The sequence below is a fragment of the Eleginops maclovinus genome, chromosome 7 (genome assembly GCF_036324505.1).
Source record: "Eleginops maclovinus isolate JMC-PN-2008 ecotype Puerto Natales chromosome 7, JC_Emac_rtc_rv5, whole genome shotgun sequence".
In the NCBI taxonomy this organism is placed as follows: domain Eukaryota; kingdom Metazoa; phylum Chordata; class Actinopteri; order Perciformes; family Eleginopidae; genus Eleginops; species Eleginops maclovinus.
Window position 1 is genome coordinate 5918953 of NC_086355.1, and position 19123 is coordinate 5938075.

The 19123-nt window shown below is 42.7% G+C and overlaps 1 protein-coding gene across 1 annotated transcript; it reads right to left on the reverse strand.

Moving 5' to 3' along the window:
- Positions 1-1469: 1469 nt before the first annotated feature.
- Positions 1470-18983, reverse strand: me3 (malic enzyme 3, NADP(+)-dependent, mitochondrial). Its single transcript, XM_063887522.1, has 15 exons — positions 18821-18983; positions 18165-18388; positions 15041-15174; positions 13375-13524; positions 12905-12980; positions 12372-12533; positions 11799-11902; positions 11437-11546; positions 9911-10008; positions 9695-9808; positions 9342-9447; positions 4513-4655; positions 4118-4291; positions 2580-2678; positions 1470-2374 (listed from the first exon to the last, which is right to left on the reverse strand). The coding sequence occupies exons 2-15, from the start codon at positions 18381-18383 to the stop codon at positions 2213-2215; spliced, it is 1851 nt and encodes a 616-aa protein (XP_063743592.1). The 5' UTR covers positions 18384-18388; positions 18821-18983; the 3' UTR covers positions 1470-2212.
- Positions 18984-19123: the final 140 nt, after the last annotated feature.

A 19123-nucleotide genomic window follows, 5' to 3' on the forward strand; every position in this document is an offset into this window, starting at 1 on the left:
ACTGCGAGTAAACGGTTACTCTCTATATAAAAAAAGACGATAAAATGTATGGACGTTATAGTGATGCATATCTTTGTTCGTTAGTTTTGCCAAAGCTGAAGACTCAGTCATTTCTCATGTCATGATTTTCCTTAGGCTGTTTCAAAATCTTATTATGTTCTGATGTTGACTACACTTAACTATGTCAGGCTATTCAAATTGAAACGCTGCTTTCTGTGATAATTTGTTCTGCAAACTATGTACTACTTCGTTAAGTGTCATCAATAAACCTGCCACATTTGGTTTATAGTTATTTTAATTTGGGTGTTTACAGTACATATCATCAATGTAATTCCTTATATCAGACAATAGGTAAATAGTGACTGCTTTTCTAGCACTTCTATCCAAATTTCTTCACGATTTTCTTTTAAAACATGTTATTCAAAATACAACCTGAAGCTTTTTGGTCGACCATCATTTTGCTTAATATATTTTTGGGGTTTCACTTCTGCTTTTCTATCCTCAAACATCACTCTGTGTCAGTTTCTATTGCACACATTATCAGGTCAGTGTGATACAATCTGTCACACATCCTGTTTGTCTCTGAAGATCAGAGGGAGACCTTTAACACTCTGTCAAAACTAATTTGAATAAAAGCAGAATCATCATGTCTGCCACATGTGCTTTTCTAACTCTCAAGACAAGCAGCTCATGACTGTGTGTTCATTTGCTTTCTCAAACCAGGTATTAGATTGAGAAGTTGAATGAGGTTTCACATGAATGGAAACCTGGGTACGATAATTGTCACAATAAATCAGAATAATAAACTGATACTGTATCTGTTATCATGCGTGTTCCTTCTCTTAAAACTGTTGGTACATTTCAATAAACTAAACTGTTAACACGGCATCATCGTGTCTTGTTTAATTACATTTTCCGTGTGTGTGTGTGTCACTGATACAACAATAAATAGGAACGGCATTAAAATCAATAGATAGACTTTACTGCAGATGCTCATGAATGAAGCGCAGCTAAAAGGCTGTCCTATATGGAATTATTTGAACTGTTCACTGGTTCATTGCACCAAAGAGGAAAAAAAGCTGGGTTTGATTTAGTGATTTGATTACAAGAATTTAAAAGAAAGAAGAGGACTATAAAGAAGCGGATTAAAAAACCAACCCCTCCGATAATGATTTACAAGACGTCGACAGACCTAATTGAGAACCTGTTCAGAGCAAATAAAACAAGAACTTTCAGATTGGTCTGGGTCCCGGACAAGCTGAAAAAATAAAGTAGCGAACTACAGCCAAACTATTATACAACTGGCTGGCGCTGGTAAAATCCCCAAGACATCAGTCTTTTTTACTGCTTCCTTTTGCGTAAGAGAGGCTGTATGTCTAAAGCAAACTATAAAGACAGGCACTGGAGTATTTTTTGCAGTCATTTCTTCTCAAAGAATCCTAAAAAGGAAAAAAAACAAAACAAATATCTCATGTTTAGTTGACAATTTTATTCAAAAAGTTTCATGTTCCCTTTAAAAACTTCAAGCATATCTGTCGGTTATAAAGCGTGCAGAGCATCAAGTTGGCTAGGAGTTAAAGAAACAGTAAAAGATACAGTTCATAGATAACTTTTGGCAAAAACACCACAACAGGCATATGGCTCTGTACAAAACTACAGGAGAAATACACCATTGAATACAAAAAACATCCTGAAGGTGACACTTAATCCCCATCCATGCTTTCTCTGAACACATTCAAGAAAACTGAAGTGCTTTCCATCCAGATTAACGGGCTCTCGCAGAGAAGCAGAGGCAGGGAAGCAGCATTAGAGGCTGACTGTGGAGTGCTTCAGTCTCTTGAAAATGTGGGAGTGTAAAATTAGAGTGGCGGCTAAGGGAGTCGAGCCCAATTTCTTTTTTTGTCAGAATATGGAGCAGTGATGTCCAAAGGTCACACAGGAAGAGGAACAGAGAGATTCTGTTCAATGTTTCATTTTTTTTTTTAAGCCTCTCAAACAGGTTCTCTGTAGATTCATGTCGAGACAAGAGGAAGCATTGTGCGTAATATTTTGAGATAAAACTCTTACATTTAAAGAAGAGGTAAAGTAATATTCTCTGAAATTATAAAACTTTAAATTGAAGTTTAGAAATGATAAATAGTCACACATTTATCAGACAAAGAAACTTTGAAAAATGTAGCATATTGACTTCAAAGATAGGGATAGACAGAAATTACACGTCCTGGACATTCATGGCCTCCTCTGGCCAACTGTAATTGTCCAGAGTGAATGAGTCATAATCCGGACTGTAGATGTGAGACAGGACAAACGCTTCCTTGTCTATCGGCTCAGGGTACAGAGAAGCGATGTTGTTCTTGTATGCATAGTTGACAATCTGGCAAAAAAAGGAAACAGATTAGATTTTTGAAGCCCCTCAAAACCCATTTTCTGAATCAACCTTTGACTACAAGTGCTCAAATTAAATATGAAGCAAGATTTTCTGAAAGTCAGAACAGTTTTTGTTTTTAAGACATTTTCCTCGATACACCCCGATTGTGTTTGTAACATTCGACTGAGGTCACGGTGCAGGAGTGACTGACCTTCACTGCGATCTTGAAGGACACCTCTCTGATGGTGCTCAGCGGAGGGTAGAGTCTTCCCTCAGCCAGGTTCTCCTCCGTCACCATCTCGGCTATCGCCTGAAGTAGTTAAGGTGATATGACGAATAAGGAGAGCACAGAAATAGAAAAAGAGGTGCGCTAAAGGGAAATTTTGAAGTGAGGTTTTAAACCTTAATCATCTACAGTCATATAGTATATCAGATGGCGGTTTAGGAAAGCGAAACTCAACTGGTAACAATGTTCTCTTAAAAACCTGATAATAAAGGGGTCAACGGTCTACCGGCAGAGGTGGGAGTAATTTCCCCAGTTACCCCACTACAACTCAGAGGTAAATCATGTACTTTTACTCCACTATATTTATTTAATACCTTGAGTTACTTTACAGATTTGGATGAATGATGTGAAATATAATCAACCCTTAAATCACACTTTAGTTAGACCTGGAGTAAATTCAGCAGCTACCCCGCAGTATACAAAACCATTAAAACTAGCTGCCAGCTTTGAGAACACTTTAACGATCAATAATTATAAAACACATCAGATATATTATTCTGAAATTGACAATTTTTTCCTAATTCTACTTTTGGTGCTTTAAGTTTATTTTAAGGTTACAACTTTTCCACTTTTACTTGAGTAATTTTTTGAGTGCAGGACTTTTATAATAATAATAATAATAATAATAATAATAATAATACATTTTACTTAGAAGCGCACTTTTCATTTGAGTAAACATAACTCAAAGTGCTACAGAGTAAAAATGGTAGAATATTATATCGTAAACAACAGAATAGAAACACCAACGATTAGGCAACAAATAGGGGTGTTGACATATGTGTGTATGATTGACTGAGATGTATTCTGTACTACTTACCTGTTCCACACCATAAGGGGGTGCTATTGATTTTATATGAGATGAATATGGTTGGTGACATCACACCCCCTATATATATGAATGTTCTGCTCGTGATTTTTTCTCTTGGCCCGCTCCCAATATGATGAAGGCTGGAAGAGCAGTTCCTTTGTTTGCTGTATAATAAATATGCCCTAAAGGCTGAAGGAAGAATTTCGTCTCGTCTACCTTTCTAGTGTTGCACTATTGGACTCCTGCTGTGTGTTGGCAGTACTCCTGCTAACAAGGGGGTTTTAAAGATCTAGTGAAAGGCTTTTCTAAAGAGATGAGTTTTTAGGCCTTTTTTAAAAGCATCCACTGTCTCGACGGTTTGGAAAACTTGTAACAGAGTATTCCTACACTCTGATAGGAAGTGTCACCATTGAGTTGGTTTGTGCAATTTAGAGACTTTGTTAAATCCAACCAAACCAAAGTCGTGCACAAATATAGCATGAATGTAAAACTATAACTTTTTTGGTAATGTGACTAAAAGGAGGACAATCTAGCTAGAGCTAGAGTTTACCCTACAGATGTAATTTTACAAACCAAAAAGTGTTTTGTGTCTACAAATCTCTTCCTCATTTTACAAGTTAATGAATTACTGATATGCTGTGACTGAAGACATTACCTCTGCTGTGGTGAGGAAGATGTCGTCAGATATGTGGCGCACTCCACAGGCAATAACACCCAAAGCGACTCCGGGGAAGACGTAGGCGTTGTTTCCCTGGCCAGGGATGAAGCTGCGTCCGTCAGCCAGCGTCACTTTATCAAACGGACTTCCACTGGCGAAGATGCCCCGGCCCTGAAGCAGAACAGAGAGGAAGAGGAGGATGGCAAAGAAACACAAAGAGAAAGTGTGATTTCAGAACAGTGGAGCAGTGATGTGCCAGAAAAGTTATCAATGCATCAAATAAAGCCAATAATAAAATATTGCAGCTGAGAAAATAAGACACATTTCAAAGTATTGTTTGAGGTAGAATATGCTGCTCTAATGCAGCAGCTGTAATGCTTCTACATTTGTACCTCAGTGAGGTTGTAGCACTGCTCCGCGGTGCACTCGGCCTTGCTGGTTGGATTACTCAGAGCGAAGATGATCGGCCTGTCGTTGAAGGACGCCATGTCTTTAATAATCTTGTCAGTAAATGCTCCCGCGATAGCTGCCACTCCTTCATGTTCAGGACACAGGAAATAGGAAAAAAACATATTTCAATGAGACGATAAGAAAAGATGGTTCATTTCAGATCACAGGGGTCAATTATTATCAAGCAAGAAGTTAAAATCTCTAAATTGTAGGTATTTATTCCTGAAACACAGAAGTGGTTAGCTAAACAAAGACATGTTAAAGTTAAGATTGAAAGTCTGAGAATATCCTCCAGTTTATTACACATGCAGTGTTGAAATTTAGGCTGATGTCTTCTAACATTCACATCTAAAATCTTTATGAAACTCAACGCATCTCAATACCACCAAGACAAAGGAGCTGGTGGTAGATTTCCACAGGAGGAAATCTGCCCCCACACCCATTTCCATCAACGGTGTGACTGTAGATGTTGTCCAGGATTACTAATACCTTGGAGTATGCCTGGAAGATAAACTGGACTGGGCCAAGAACACTGAGGCTGTTTACAAGAAGGGCCAGAGCCGACTCTATTTCCTGAGGAGGCTCCGGTCATTCAACATATGTAACATCATGCTGAGGATGTTCTACCAGTCGCTGGTAGCCAGTGCCATCTTATTTGGTGTCGTTTGCTGGGGCAGCAGGCTGAGGGCAGCAGACGCCAACAAGATCAGCAGGATCATCAGGAAGGCTGGCTCCGTCCTGGGGGTCCGACTGGACTCTTTGTTGGTGGTGTCTGAGAGGAGGATGCTGAGCAAACTGCATAGTATCCTGGACAACAACGCTCACCCTCTCCACCAGGTCCTAACCTCGTACAGAACCACCTTCAGCAACAGACTCATTTCCCCCCAGTGTAACGCAGAACGCCAGAGGAAGTCCTTCCTTCCTGTGGCCATCAGACTGTTTAACTTATTTACCTCAGGTCAGAGGAACAGTGGAGACACTGCATCGTGAGGCCAAAATGTCACTTTATCCAATTTCACTGTATCACTTTATTTGGTTTATACTTGTTTTATTTTTTATATATGCTGCTAAATTGCACAGTGCGTATTGTTCAATCCATCCATCCATCCATCTTCTCCCGCTTATCCGTCAGGGTCGCGGAGGTAACAGCTCCAGCAGAGAGCCCCACACTTCTCTTTCCCTGGCCACACCAGCCAGCTCTGACTGGGGGATTCCAAGGCGCTCCCAGGTCAGCGAAGAGATATAATCCCTCCACCTGGTCCTAGGTCTACCCCTCGGTCTCTTCCCAGCTGGACGTGCCTGGAACACCTCCCTAGGGAGGCGCCCAGGTGGCATACTAACTAGGTGCCCGAACCACCTCAACTGGCTCCTTTCAACGTGAAGGAGCAGCGGTTCTACTCCGAGTCCCTCCCGGATGACTGAACTTCTCACCTTATCCCTAAGGGAGATGCCAGCCACCCTGCGGAGAAATCCCATTTCGGCCGCTTGTATCTGCGATCTCGTTCTTTCGGTCATGACCCATCCTTCATGACCATAGGTGAGGGTAGGAACGAAAATGGCCCGGTAGACAGAGAGCTTTGCCTTCTGACTCAGCTCTCTTTTCGTCACAACGGTACGTTAAAGCGACTGCTGTACCGCTCCCGCTGCTCCGATTCTCCGGCCCATCTCACGCTCCATTGTTCCCTCATTCGAGAACAAGACCCCGAAATACTTGAACTCCTTCACTTGGGGTAAGGCCTCATTCCCTAACTGGAGTGGACAGTCCAGCGGTTTCGTGCTGAGAACCATGGCCTCAGATTTGGAGGTGCTGATCCTCATCTCAGCCGCTTCACACTCGGCTACAAACCGATCCATCGAGTGCTGAAGGTCACAGACAGATGAAGCCATTGGGACCACATCATCTGCAAAAATCAGTGGTGCGATCCTTAGCCTACCGATCTGCAGACCCCCTCCCCCACGACTACGCCTCGAAATCCTGTCCATGAATATCACACACAGGATTAGTGACAAAGCACAGACCTGGCGGAGGCCAACCCTCACCGGAAATCGGTCCGACGTACTACCGAGGACCCGGACACAGCTCTCGCTTTGGGAGTACAGAGATTGGATGGCCCTGAGTAGAGACCCCCTCACCCCATACTCCTGCAGCACCTCCCACAGTATCTCCCTGGGAACCCGGTCGTACGCCTTCTGCAAATCTACAAAGCACATGTAGACCGGATGAGCGTACTCCCAGGCCCCCTCCAGGATCCTTGCAAGAGTAAAAAGCTGGTCCGTCGTTCCACGACCAGGACGAAATCTGCATTGTTCCTCTTCAATGTGAGGTTCGACAATCGGTCGGACCCTCCTTTCCAGCACCTTAGAGTAAACTTTCCCGGGGAGGCTGAGTAATGTGATGCCTCTGTAATTGGCACACACCCTCTGATCCCCCTTTTTAAAAAGGGGAACCAAAACCCCGGTCTGTCACTCCTTCGGTACCGTTTCCGACTTCCACGCAATGTTGATGAGACGTGTAAACCATGACAGTCCCTCAACACCCAGAGCCTTCAGCATTTCTGGGCGGATCTCATCCACCCCCGGGGCTTTGCCACTGTGGAGTTGTTTAACTACCTCAGTGACTTCCCCCAGTGGGGAGTTGATCCCCCTTCATACTCCAGCTCCGCCTCTAACATAGAGGGTGGAGTTGTCGGGTTCAGGAGTTCCTCACAGTGTTCCTTCCACCGCCCTAACACACTATCAGTTGAGGTCAACAGCGACCCATCCTTACTGTACACAGCTTGGATGGTACCCTGCTTCCCCCTCATAAGGTGTCAGACGGTTTTCCAGAACAACTTTGGTGCCGACCGAAAGTCCTTCTCCATGGCTTCTCCGAACTTCTCCCACACCCGCTGCTTTGCCTCGGCCACGGCTGAGGCGGCTGCCCTTCGGGCCCGTCGATACCTTGCAACTGTGTCAGGAGTACCCAGGGATAACATATCCCGGAAGTCCTCCTTCTTCAGTCGGACGGCTTCCCTGACCACCGGTGTCCACCAGAAGGTTCGAGGGTTACCGCCCCTTGAGGCACCTAAGACCTTAAGACCACAGCTCCCTGCTGCAGCTTCAGGAATAGAGGCTTTGAACACCGCCCACTCTGGTTCAATGTCCCCAGCCTCCACAGGGATGCCTGATAAGCTCCGCAGGAGGTGTGAGTTGAAGGCCTCCTGGACTTGGGATTCCTCCAAGTTCCCAGTTCACCCAAACTACACGTTTGTGCTTACCAGGTCTGTCCAGAGGCTTCCCCTGCCACTCGACCCAACTCACCACCAGATAGTGATCAGTTGACAACTCCGCCCCTCTCTTCACCCGAGTGTCCAAAACATGCGGCCTCAGGTCCGATGATACGATAACAAAATCGATCATGGACCTTCTGCCTAGGGTGCTCTGGTACCACGTACACTTATGAGCATCCTTATGTTCGAACATGGTGTTTGTTATGGCCAATCCATGACTAGCACAGAAGTCCAGTAACAAACCACCACTCCGGTTCAGATCGGGGGGGGCCGTTCCTCCCAATCACGCCCCTCCAAGTGTCTCTATCATTGCCCACGTGTGTGTTGAAGTCTCCCAGCGACTAAGGAGTCCCCTTCAGGAGCCCATACAGGACTTCTTCAGGGTCTCCAAGAAGGCCGAATACTATGAAATGCTGTTTGGCCTCTCGTCCACTGGGGTAAACTCCAACAAAGCTGCACTCAACTGGGGGCTTGTGAGTATCCCCACACCCGCTCAGGCGCCTCACACCTTGGGCAACTCCAGAGAAGAATAGAGTCCAACCCCTATCCAGAAGTAAGGTTCCAGAGCCGACGCTGTGCGTAGAGGTGAGCCCCACCAGATCCAACTGGTAACGCTCCACCTCCCGCACAAGCTCCGGCTCCTTCCCCCCCCAGAGAGGTGACGTTCCATGTCCCTAAAGCCAGCTTCTGCCGCCCGGGTCTGGTCCGTCGAGACCCTCTGCTTTCACTGCCACCCTTCTGGCAGAGCACCTGACCCCATCGCTGTTTCCCGTAGGTGGTGGGCCCGCGGGACGGGGAAGCGGAGGTGTTGCCCACGTTGCTTTTTTGGGCTGTGCCCGGCCGGGTTCCATGGCAAGCCCGGCCACCAGACGCTCGCCGACGAGTCCTCCTTCTGGGCCTGGCCAGAAGGGGACCCCGGGCTTCCTCCGGGCCGGGAATCCTCGCTTTCATGTGTGTTTGTCATGAGGTCTTTTGAACCAATCTTAGTCTGGCCCCTTACCTGAGACCAATTTGCCATGGGAGACCCTACCAGGAACACAAGGTTCCAGACAACACAGCCCCCAGGTTCATCGGGGCACACAAACCTCTCACCACGATAAGGTGCTGGTTCTCGGAAGTGCGTATTGTTGTATATTGTATATACCTACGTATTAACTGTAATTTTATTGCTTTTACTTAGTACTTACTTAGTTTATTTTATGTCAGTTTGATTTTACCTCTCACTTTGTATTACTTTCCCACTTTGTCCTGCAACTGTTGCACAGCAATTTCCCTCAGGATAAATAAAGCTTCTTGAATCTTGAATCTTGAAACATTGAGTAAATTAGTTGATTTGGAGCTAGTTGTTATTTTGGAGGGAAAGCGTTCACCTTTACAGCTTTCTCTGTTTCTCTGATCAGGAATGACCATGAATGGATGAAACAAATAATGTGAGTTATAGCAATGTTTTTTTTTATTTTAACACCACAAAAAATCACAACGTGACCTTTAGGGAGACTCACCGATGATGGCGGTGGGTTTGACGGTTTCCACCACCTCCTCCAGGGTCTTTATGTGCGGGTGATCGTGAGCAAACTCCTGCTTCTCGTGGTTCAGGTTGCCTCTACCCTAAAGTTAGTATTATTAATTAATACAATTACAAAACTAAAATAAAAAATATTTAAACATAAGAACTTAATATGCCCTGTTTACTCAATGTATTACAACAATAAATTAGGTAGAAATGTGTGTATCACAATATCTAGAGTGGTGCATTTGTATTAATTGAGGTATCATGTGAATGAAGATTATTGCCTGAAAATAATGGTGTGTTTTGTGATTTTCACACACAGGGGCTCACAGTCTCACACAATACCTTCACAATGAGCCCTTTTGAGTCCACCATCCAGATCCTTTTGGCGGCTTCTTCTCTACTTACACCCTCTTTAGCCATGGCCATCATGAGGAGGTGAGCAATACCCAGAGCAGCCTGAAGAAAAAAAACATAGGATAACCAACATCGACCTCTGCTGGTCATCTGATTTTAACCTCATCTCTTAGGGATTACAGACAGCCATCCAAATCTCCTCACCTCTCCGGCACCCTGGAAAACCACGGTGTGATCTAAGAGTGTGTTCTTGGTGATCTTCAGGGCAGCTAGGATCCCAGCGACAGCTACTGAGGCCGTGCCTGAAGAAAAAAAGGAAAACACATTAAAGGTATGTTAGGATTCACTAAAATGGGCTCTAACTTAGACTGTAAATCCCTGTATACATTTTTTTTAAATGCAGCTGCTTGACTTGGATGCGCTTGCCAGCCCACGTTAAAACGACCCCTCCCCCCCTTGCTTTAAATACAGTCTGGATTGGTTACAATGATTACAAAAACATAATTATGGAGCTGTTTTTGCTTTAAGAAATAAAAACTGAATTTGTAACATCCCCTTAGTCTATGATATTTACAATGTCACTAGGCTTTCATAGGCTGTTGATGTCAATCATCTGAAAAATTGGACACATACTGAATGAAATGTGCACAAACACTGCACCATAAATCATATCAATAATTTTAAGAGGATACATTTAATAATTTTAAGAACACATAAAAGCTTTAGTACAGTGCTTTTTATAAAATGTGTATAATCGGTCCTCACACCAGCAGGAGTCAGACTAGTGTCATTACCAGACCGCTCCAGCAGGGGGAGTGTGGAGCTCCTTTAAAACAATGGACACTGCTTCCTGCATCCATTACACAAATCATCTGAGGAAAGTTTGTCTTAATGCAAAAACCATTGCCTTTTCTGGGCTTTTACTTCATTGTTTTTTTTAGATATCGGAAAGTGAATCTTTGTGGTGAACTGTAACCTTGAGAAGTGAGTCAACAACTCAGCTTTTGCAGTGTTTTTTCCATAAAACCACCAACAAAACCTGGATTGAACTGCTCCTGCAGCAAATATAAACGCATTTGAAAGAAGTAGATGCATTCTGGTGCATTTGACCATGTTTTTAGATTGAAAATGATCTCCATCTCTCATTGTTTTTTCTTGGAGCTGGTCTGCAATTACTGACTACTATTGTGCTCTGGTGTAATACATGGAGGACTGACACTGACAACTTTTTTGGCACTTTATTCTCTATTTAATGAGAGCAAAAGACGAGGATTTAAAAAAACAGAGTGAATTAGAAAAGAATGAGGTAACTTTGAGGCAACATATAGCCCTACGTTAATGTCATGCAACCAAATATCTCATACAAGTTATGAGGAAACATAAAATGTGTACCTAGGAAAAAAGCTAGCAAAAACTGGACATTTTGATTGACTGTTGCTGAAGTCTGTCTGTCGTTGATCCTACTCTCAACATAGGCTTGTTGCGCGTGATGCGGCTGCGTGTAGGAAACCAGGAAAACGAGTGGATTTCTATTGATATGGGTATTCCCCCTATGATAAAGTGGAACGGATTTGATTGTGAAGCAATGGAAAGAACGCTGGACTAAAATATTTTTGATGGCAAATGTGTTTTTGTTTTTTTTTAAGGTGAGGGGGATGCGTGTCCCCCAAATTATATTGTGGCGACGCCCACGACTGGCTGCCTGAGGGAAACTGTAAATATCTAAGTACCTTGGATGTCGTCGTTGAAGGTGCAGTATCTGTTCCTGTATTTGTTCAGGATGCGGAAGGCGTTGCTGTTGGCGAAATCCTCAAACTGAATCAGACAGCTCATCCCGTACCTGCAGAGCAACAAAGACACATTCAAGATACATTAACTTTATCGTTATTACACAAGCACAACATATTGAAGTACTTGTTGTTGGTGTAGGAATACTGCAGATAGTGGTCACGCAAGTTAACATACACGCACATACTCCACTCAAGACAGCACTACAGTAGTCAGACCAACAAAAAGTCTTCAGTATTACCAAAGCTTTGGGAAGCTGGGATTCAGACACCAGGATTATTTGGTCCTTTGTGTTTCTACTCACTTGTCCGTCACTGCCTGCATGAACTCATCCACCAGCTCGTCATATTCCTTTCCTCTGATCCTCTTGTGCTTCAGTCCGATGTACAGAGGGTCATCGAGCAGCGCCTGCACCAAAAATCAGTCAGTAAGACAACTTAAAATTGCATTTCTGTTCATGAACTAATCAAACATGTCTAATATCATAATCAGGCTTGTCCTTATTGCTGATCAAATATCAACACCTCAAGGGTTAATGGAAGATTCTTGTTTTCTACAGCAATATAAAGAGCGTTTTTAACTTGCTATAAGAACAGACAAAGAGCCGATGTTGATTGAGAAATGATTTAATACTCTTTTTATAAATGTTTGTTGCGGTAATAATAACTCTATGGTTTACAGAAAGCCATAAAAGTTATTTCAAAGTGGCGTGCTATGATGTAACCACACCCCCCCCTGCTTGCAATCTTAACCAATCCGAAGCATAGAAACAGAAACAACCCAACCCTAATGGGCCCTATCAAGTAATGACTGATAAGAGGCAGATATAAAGTGTATGAGCTCATGAAGTTCTCTGCAGCTCTGTGTTTAAACACACCTGGTTGTTGGTGCCGACGTCCAGCAGCACGGGGAGGCACTGCTGAGGCTGAACCCCCCCGCAGGCCGTGTACAGTGCCAGCTTCCCAACAGGGATGCCCATCCCGTAACCTCCCAAGTCCCCCAGGCCAAGGATACGCTCCCCGTCTGTCACCACAACGGCCTACACAGAGAACACATATTAGTTACAGAGTGGTGCAGGAATCAGCCCTCAGGAATGAGTCAGCATTTCCGCTCGTCTGGAAGTCAATGTTTCTTGGAATGAGTTTTTGGTAAGATGCCTGAAATAAAGTCTGTAGTTAACACAAGCTTAAGATACTTCTTCATGCACAAAATAAAAATATCCAGCTGAATACTGTCTGAAGCATCTATGTGACACAAAAAAGGCGGGTGCTAACAAGTGACTGAATAAACTAAACGTCATCACACAGAACCTCAGCTGTCTTTAGCTTAGCAGAGGTGACCTGAAGTCATGTGACCTACGTCTACTGATTGCTTAAACAATGATACAAGTGTAAAGTATAATTTATGTACCTTAATGTCTTCTTCAGGCCAGGAGTTTAGCACGGTGGCGATGTGGCCTTTATCATGGATGGTGATGAAGAGTCCTCTGAAAACAAAAAGGGAGAAATTATTATTATTATAAATGAAGGCAGCAGTGTAGTTTGTGCTGTAAGGTGAGTCAGGGTTATACTGACAGACAACCACCTACAGTAATTTGTTTTTGCTTTTATTTTTACCCTGTATCCCCATCACCACTGTCCTCAGTTCACCGACCCTTGGTTAGAATTACTCCTCAGTGTGTAGCTGCAACATGATGTGAGCCACCCTGACACGCTAATGTGAATTAGACCAATCATGATTTTGTTTTTTGGTGTAACAATGCAATTCAGATGAGCACCAAAACATAAAGAATGATCCTTTGATGAGAAGGTTAAACCGAATGCAGAATGAATTTAAATAGTGTTCCCGTGCAGCTATGGTTTAGATGTTATATATCTCACCGAGGTCTCCTGAAGGCGAGTCCGTACTGCTGGCAGGCCAGACCCACGGTGGGAGTGTAGACGATGGGCATGAACTCCTCGATGTCAGAGGTCAGCACTCTGTAGAACAACTTCTCGTTCCTGTCCTGCAGCGTCATCAGCAGGATGTACCTGAGACAGAGAGAGACATCAGGATTTATGTTTTAATAAAGTTAAATGTAGTCGTGTTAAAGTATTTCTGCAGGATTATCATCTGTCTGGAGAACCAGATGCATCACAGAACACATGGATGTTCTGTTATGGTTACTCTGTGTGTGAGATCATGGCTTTTATACAGTTTGTCGTTCGTTGGAGATTTTGTAACCACAACAACATCACAACCGTTGAGTCAGGAAATTCAACAGATATGTGTTTGAGACAAAAACACAGCATTGGAAGTAAGAAGTGGGTAGCCACCCCCACATCCGTTTTATACTCCTGTATTTTATTTAGTTTCATGTCTGGTGTCATTCCCATCCTAAAAGGTCTCTAGTTTTGTTTTAGTGACTTCTAGATAACGAATTGTAATGACTTTAAGAGAGTGGCCTTTCATCTAGCGCAAAATATAATTTCATCCAATGCGTTGGTTCATCACTGCAAAACTAACATTCCCTTGACTTTTTATTAAATTATATTGCTATTTCTTTATATTCTTGAGGTCTAGACAGCTCACGTAACTGCTTGTATGGCTTCAAACGTATTTGATTAACAGTGTGACATGTTGAAGTGCATTTACAAATTCTGCATTCATGAGACAACTTGCAGTGTAAATATAGACAGGAGATATGGTGTGTGTGTGTGTGTGTGTGTGTGTGTGTGAGTAGAGAGAAGGTGAGAGAAAGAGACAGCTAAATGTGCTTCTGCCTCAGGGACTCACAACCACTATGGATCCCCTAAAGTAAGGATTTCTAAAGTAAGTAAGCATACTGCAAGCTGTACACAACTGTAGTGTATTGTACTGTGCAGCAATCAAATAATGCATTATTTTAATAATTAAATAATGCATTATTTTAATAAATAATTAAATAATAAGTGAATTCATAGGAAGAGACAGACAGAAATATAGGACATGCAACAAACATCCCAGAAAAGACTCAAACCAGGGATGCTTCAGTTATGTAACTACTGAGCCACGGGACGCTGCTTTTCAAGTCTTTGACGTGACACTAAACAACTTTTAATTACACGACGAACAACAACAACAAAAGATGTCCTAAAGAAGATTTTTGACCGATCCTATGAGACAGCCTCTGATTGGTTGAGCTCAACTGCAGCTCCTCAACACGCATTACTATAAATGTCACCTCTGTATGTGGTGGTTTTGGTTACACACATGGAGAGGATTTAAATTGTAAACATATACATGGGAGGAATCTTAGGGCCCTTTTCTGCAATATAAGAGTTGATTTATTGGGATTTCCTTTCTCTGTTTCGTTATAGTAGCGCTACTTATTCTGTTGGGTTGTATTAACTTGTCACTTGTGTATAACTATGGGATTTTTAGGAGATATGGTGATATTGAGACAAGGTTAATATGAACTTCTTGCTTTTATCTCTCTCAAGTCGGGTTTTGGGCATTGATTTTTCTGTGGTTTATTAGTTGCTATCAAACAGATGTTCTTGTGTTCCTAAATCTCTGTTCTCTCACTTGTCCAGAGGGTTGATGCGGGTTTCGTAGCTCTTCATGACACGAAGCACTTGCACATCCTGGGAGAGGAAGCAGGGCGGCAGCAGGCCGTGGATGCCCAGCTGTAAGCGCTCCTCCAGAGTGAATGCCATGCCCTGCATGGTGGAAGAGACGCGGTTATACAACTGAGAGAGTTTACACAGGGTGAAGTCCACGATCTGAATAAGAAAGCAGGCCTCAGTGACTCATGTGTTAGTCATGCCATTTTGAGGTTGGTTATGACTCATTCCCACGCCCAAAAAGAGTGGAATTTTGAATGCTTTTCTTCCAAATTTAGCATTTTAGTTTGGGAATAAAGCAACCCTTTGAAGAGTCCTGAAGATGATTTGGTAGCTTCCAGCAGTAAAACATCACAAGACCGGGGTTTTATTCTGACAAACAGCCTTGTACCCCCAAGCCTTCTGGTTATGGTTAGTGTTGCTGCTCCTCTGTCTCAACGTTGGCAGACTTCCCAAAGAGTGATCGGAGGGGAGCGTGAGTTTTAATCTATTTATTCTGTCCAATAGTGTGTGAGCCTGAACTCACTCCCCTGTCAGCTCCATTTCTCTTTCCTCTTCCTCTCTGTATCGCACTTTGAATTTCCTAGAATTATCTCTCCTTCCTAGGCCAGTGTGTGTTTGTCTACTGAGGGTCTGTGATTTTTTACTTCACATGTCCCGTTATATTTCATGCTGGTGTGAAATATGATACCGGATAAGATATTTGGTTGCTTATAGTATGCCGGCTCACGATCATTACGTCTACAGTTGTTCCACAAGCTGCATGCTTTCCATACAGGAGTATTTTTAAGATACATGCCCAACAGCTTAACAACACTCTCCTGTACAGCTGCAAGGAAGAGCATGGAGAACAAAAGGTCTGCCTGCCAGAGGTCATTAAAGAAGATCCTCTGATACAGCTTTGGCTTAACCAGATTAGCATTGGACAAGGAGAAAGAACGTCATTGTGCATGGCAAAGTTATAAACTAATCTAATGGGACTGCATAGTATGTGTGAATCTGCATGAGAAATAATCACATAAAAAGGAAGTACGATGTCAAGGAAGGTAAACATGTCATGCTACAACTTTTGTACTGCTTGTTAGAAAAAAAAAACGCCCAGTTTTTATTTTCTGTGACTTATTGACAAGAGATTATGTCTAATACAGAATATTCACTCTTGGGTTGTTGGATACACACGTTGTTGCTAGTGACTGACAAGCAGGGTGCACCTGTATCCATCCAACATTTACAATACATTCTGATCTATTTATAACAAGCCTTGCCTCTCGTCAATCACACCCTGAAAATTAGCAACAAACAGGACAAAAAAAACGTTAGTTCTGGTTGTAAAACGCAGAAAGAACGCTTTTGACCAACAACAGGTGCTTGGTGATCATTTCTGCACATTATAGCAAAAACAAAAGTGCAATGTCATTTTTTTTCAATATTGTGCACCCCTTCAATCCAATGTCTTGAATTTTAAATGGAAACTTTAAGATGTATACGCTAAAATCACACATGGCCGAAGAGAAAGTGACAGATTACCAGGGTAAAGCTAAATTTATAAGAGCGCGCAGGTAAAGAGGCACCAAAGTAAACCCATTACGCCGAGTCCTAACCAGTATCCATTAATCTGTCATTAAACAAGAACAGAGAGAAGCTAAATGAGGTGAGAAGTATAACCTGTTCAACCTGAGCACGGCTCCCTATCAAACCTTATCATAGATTATTGTAATGTTACAACATAATATTACCATGTATTACAACACGTGTTGCATTTATATGGTTATGAGCTAATTTTTTCTGACATTTGAGAGGTCACTGCAATCAGTCTGGCACGTTTACAGAGAGAAAGAGATTAGGGTCAGAAATATGGCATTTCTTGAAAAGTACTGTTAATTTATCCAGTAAGCTGAAATACTAAGTTGATTAATCCATTTGTTGATTAACAGAGGAAATACTTGCTGCTTTTTTGATAACCAATTATTATTTTCATTCATTTTAGAAGCAAAAGTTGTAAAAGCGCTGTTATTCCAGCCCCTTAAATAAGGATTTGTTGATTTTATTTGACAAAGACATCACATAAAATAAGTGTTGGACTTTTGGACGAACAGATACAAGGTTATTTTAAGATGCCACATTCACCGCCACAGAGTTGTGATGGAAATTCGACAATTTTGGGCGTTTTCATAGACAAATTCATTATTTGATGATACAATTTATCATTATCAAGATACATATAATGCTTAGTTGCAGCCTATGTATCCACTATAGCTACTCATATAAGAACACCCTCACAAAAAGTAACATTTATTAATAAAAACAACTATTTTTCATCCAAGCGAGAGTCAAAGGCTGAACTTGATGACTGTTTCCTCTGAATTGCCCTGTGAGTCAGTGTGTTAATGCTGACTGGGCACCAGGAACTGTGGAAGGAACTGTGAACGACTCTTATCAACCAAAATCAAAGCCATAAAACCCCCCCCCCCCCCCGTTTGAGCTGACTTTGGAAAAAATGCACCTTTCTATTCAACTCTGAACAAATAATACCGCAAAAAACAGATGTAGAAAAGGACAGAAACATTTGAGAGACCCTATATATCTCCAGATGTGGGTGCTATGCTGCACCATGTGTTACTACTTACATGGTATACTGTGTTTATGTATTTTCCACAACCATGAGACATGGTATGCACGACACAATGTAATCTGAGACACAGTTATGCGAACACAGGAGTGGCAAGGGTTAGACTTTGAGTTGAATTTTTATATTGATATAATTGAGCGAGTGCTTTTTTTGAGAATGCATTATTTTACATTTTTTCTGGTTTTTCAAAGGACATTAGCATCAGTCCTGAGGTAGTCCATTTCTCGTTACCTCTGCACATGTAGTGTACTTCAAAACTACAGACTTAGTTTTGTTTTTAAAGCCGACTATACAACTCACTTGTCAAATGTAAATAATACTACTTGCATGTCCTTACATGTGGGCAACAGGTGAGGTCCCACCCTCACCTTTACCATGTCCATGAACATTGAACATAGTTTGAGGATGTTAATTGACATGGAAAGTACGTGGGATGTGGGAAAACACCTTCACTAACCTTGTTGAGGTGTGGGTTTCTAGTGATGTCGTATCCCCGCTTCTTGGTGGTGACGCTGCCCTTGCTGCTGGTCCCGGAGTGGCAGACCCGGACAGCATGCACAGAGGCCGGCATGCCCGCAGCGGGGTGACCCGGGGATCCAGAGAGGACCCTCATCCCGCCCGCTGCTGCCGAGCGTCTGCATAGGGACAGAGCGGCTCTTCCTGGGAGGGAGTTCATGCTGCCTGCAGGCCACCAGGAAGAAAACACAACAAAGAGTCATTGAAATCCTGCAGGTGGAACAATACTAGTCACCTTCTAGATAGGAATAAGGACGCATGACCTAGAGACGCCACACATACCGTGAATAACATTAAAGTTATTCCTGTAAACAACCTGCCTCAACGTGAGGGTTGAGCATTAGCAAGCTGAGTCACAGCGATAAACAACAAGTTGCATAGAAAAAAACACAATAAATTGCAAAATATTTAAGAAATAATCCAGCCGATGTCTTCAGTGTGTTCATATTAACAACATACATTGTTTGGATGATTTAGCTCAGCTTGCTTATTTCACCTCTCCACTGCTTTTATCTTAATTAAACATTTCCTCTACGCAAATTTCAGCATAGTTGCTAATGCTAACTAGCAGGTCGCTAATATCATAGTTAGCCTCACCTGAAAACGATGTGTAGCTGCTTCTCCACTGACTTCAATCTTCGTAGGAGGCGTTTCTTTGTCCGGTGCTCGCTTTAACAACCGGTTATCAGTGACTGTTGTTGTGGCGGATGACAGCTAACAGCTGACCAGCTTTTGACTTTGATGGTCTCACTTCCCTGCTGGATCCACAAATCAGACCGCAGTATGGCGAGCTGAGAGGCGGGACAACCCACGTCCATCTCCCTCCTTAGTAGTAGACACAACTTCAGCTTCAAAATCTGCACTCAAAATGCTACTCTTTAAATATGTCGCACAAAGTCA

Coding starts and splice junctions, on each gene's coding strand:
- me3 (XM_063887522.1), bottom strand. CDS start 18,383: ATGAACTCCCTCCCAGGAAGAGCCGCTCTGTCCCTATGCAGACGCTCG. Junction 11,547..11,798: donor ATGCAGGCAGTGACGGACAA/GTGAGTAGAAAC, acceptor GTTGCTCTGCAG/GTACGGGATGAGCTGTCTGA. Junction 2,679..4,117: donor TCTTCCTCACCACAGCAGAG/GTAATGTCTTCA, acceptor TAACTACTTCAG/GCGATAGCCGAGATGGTGAC.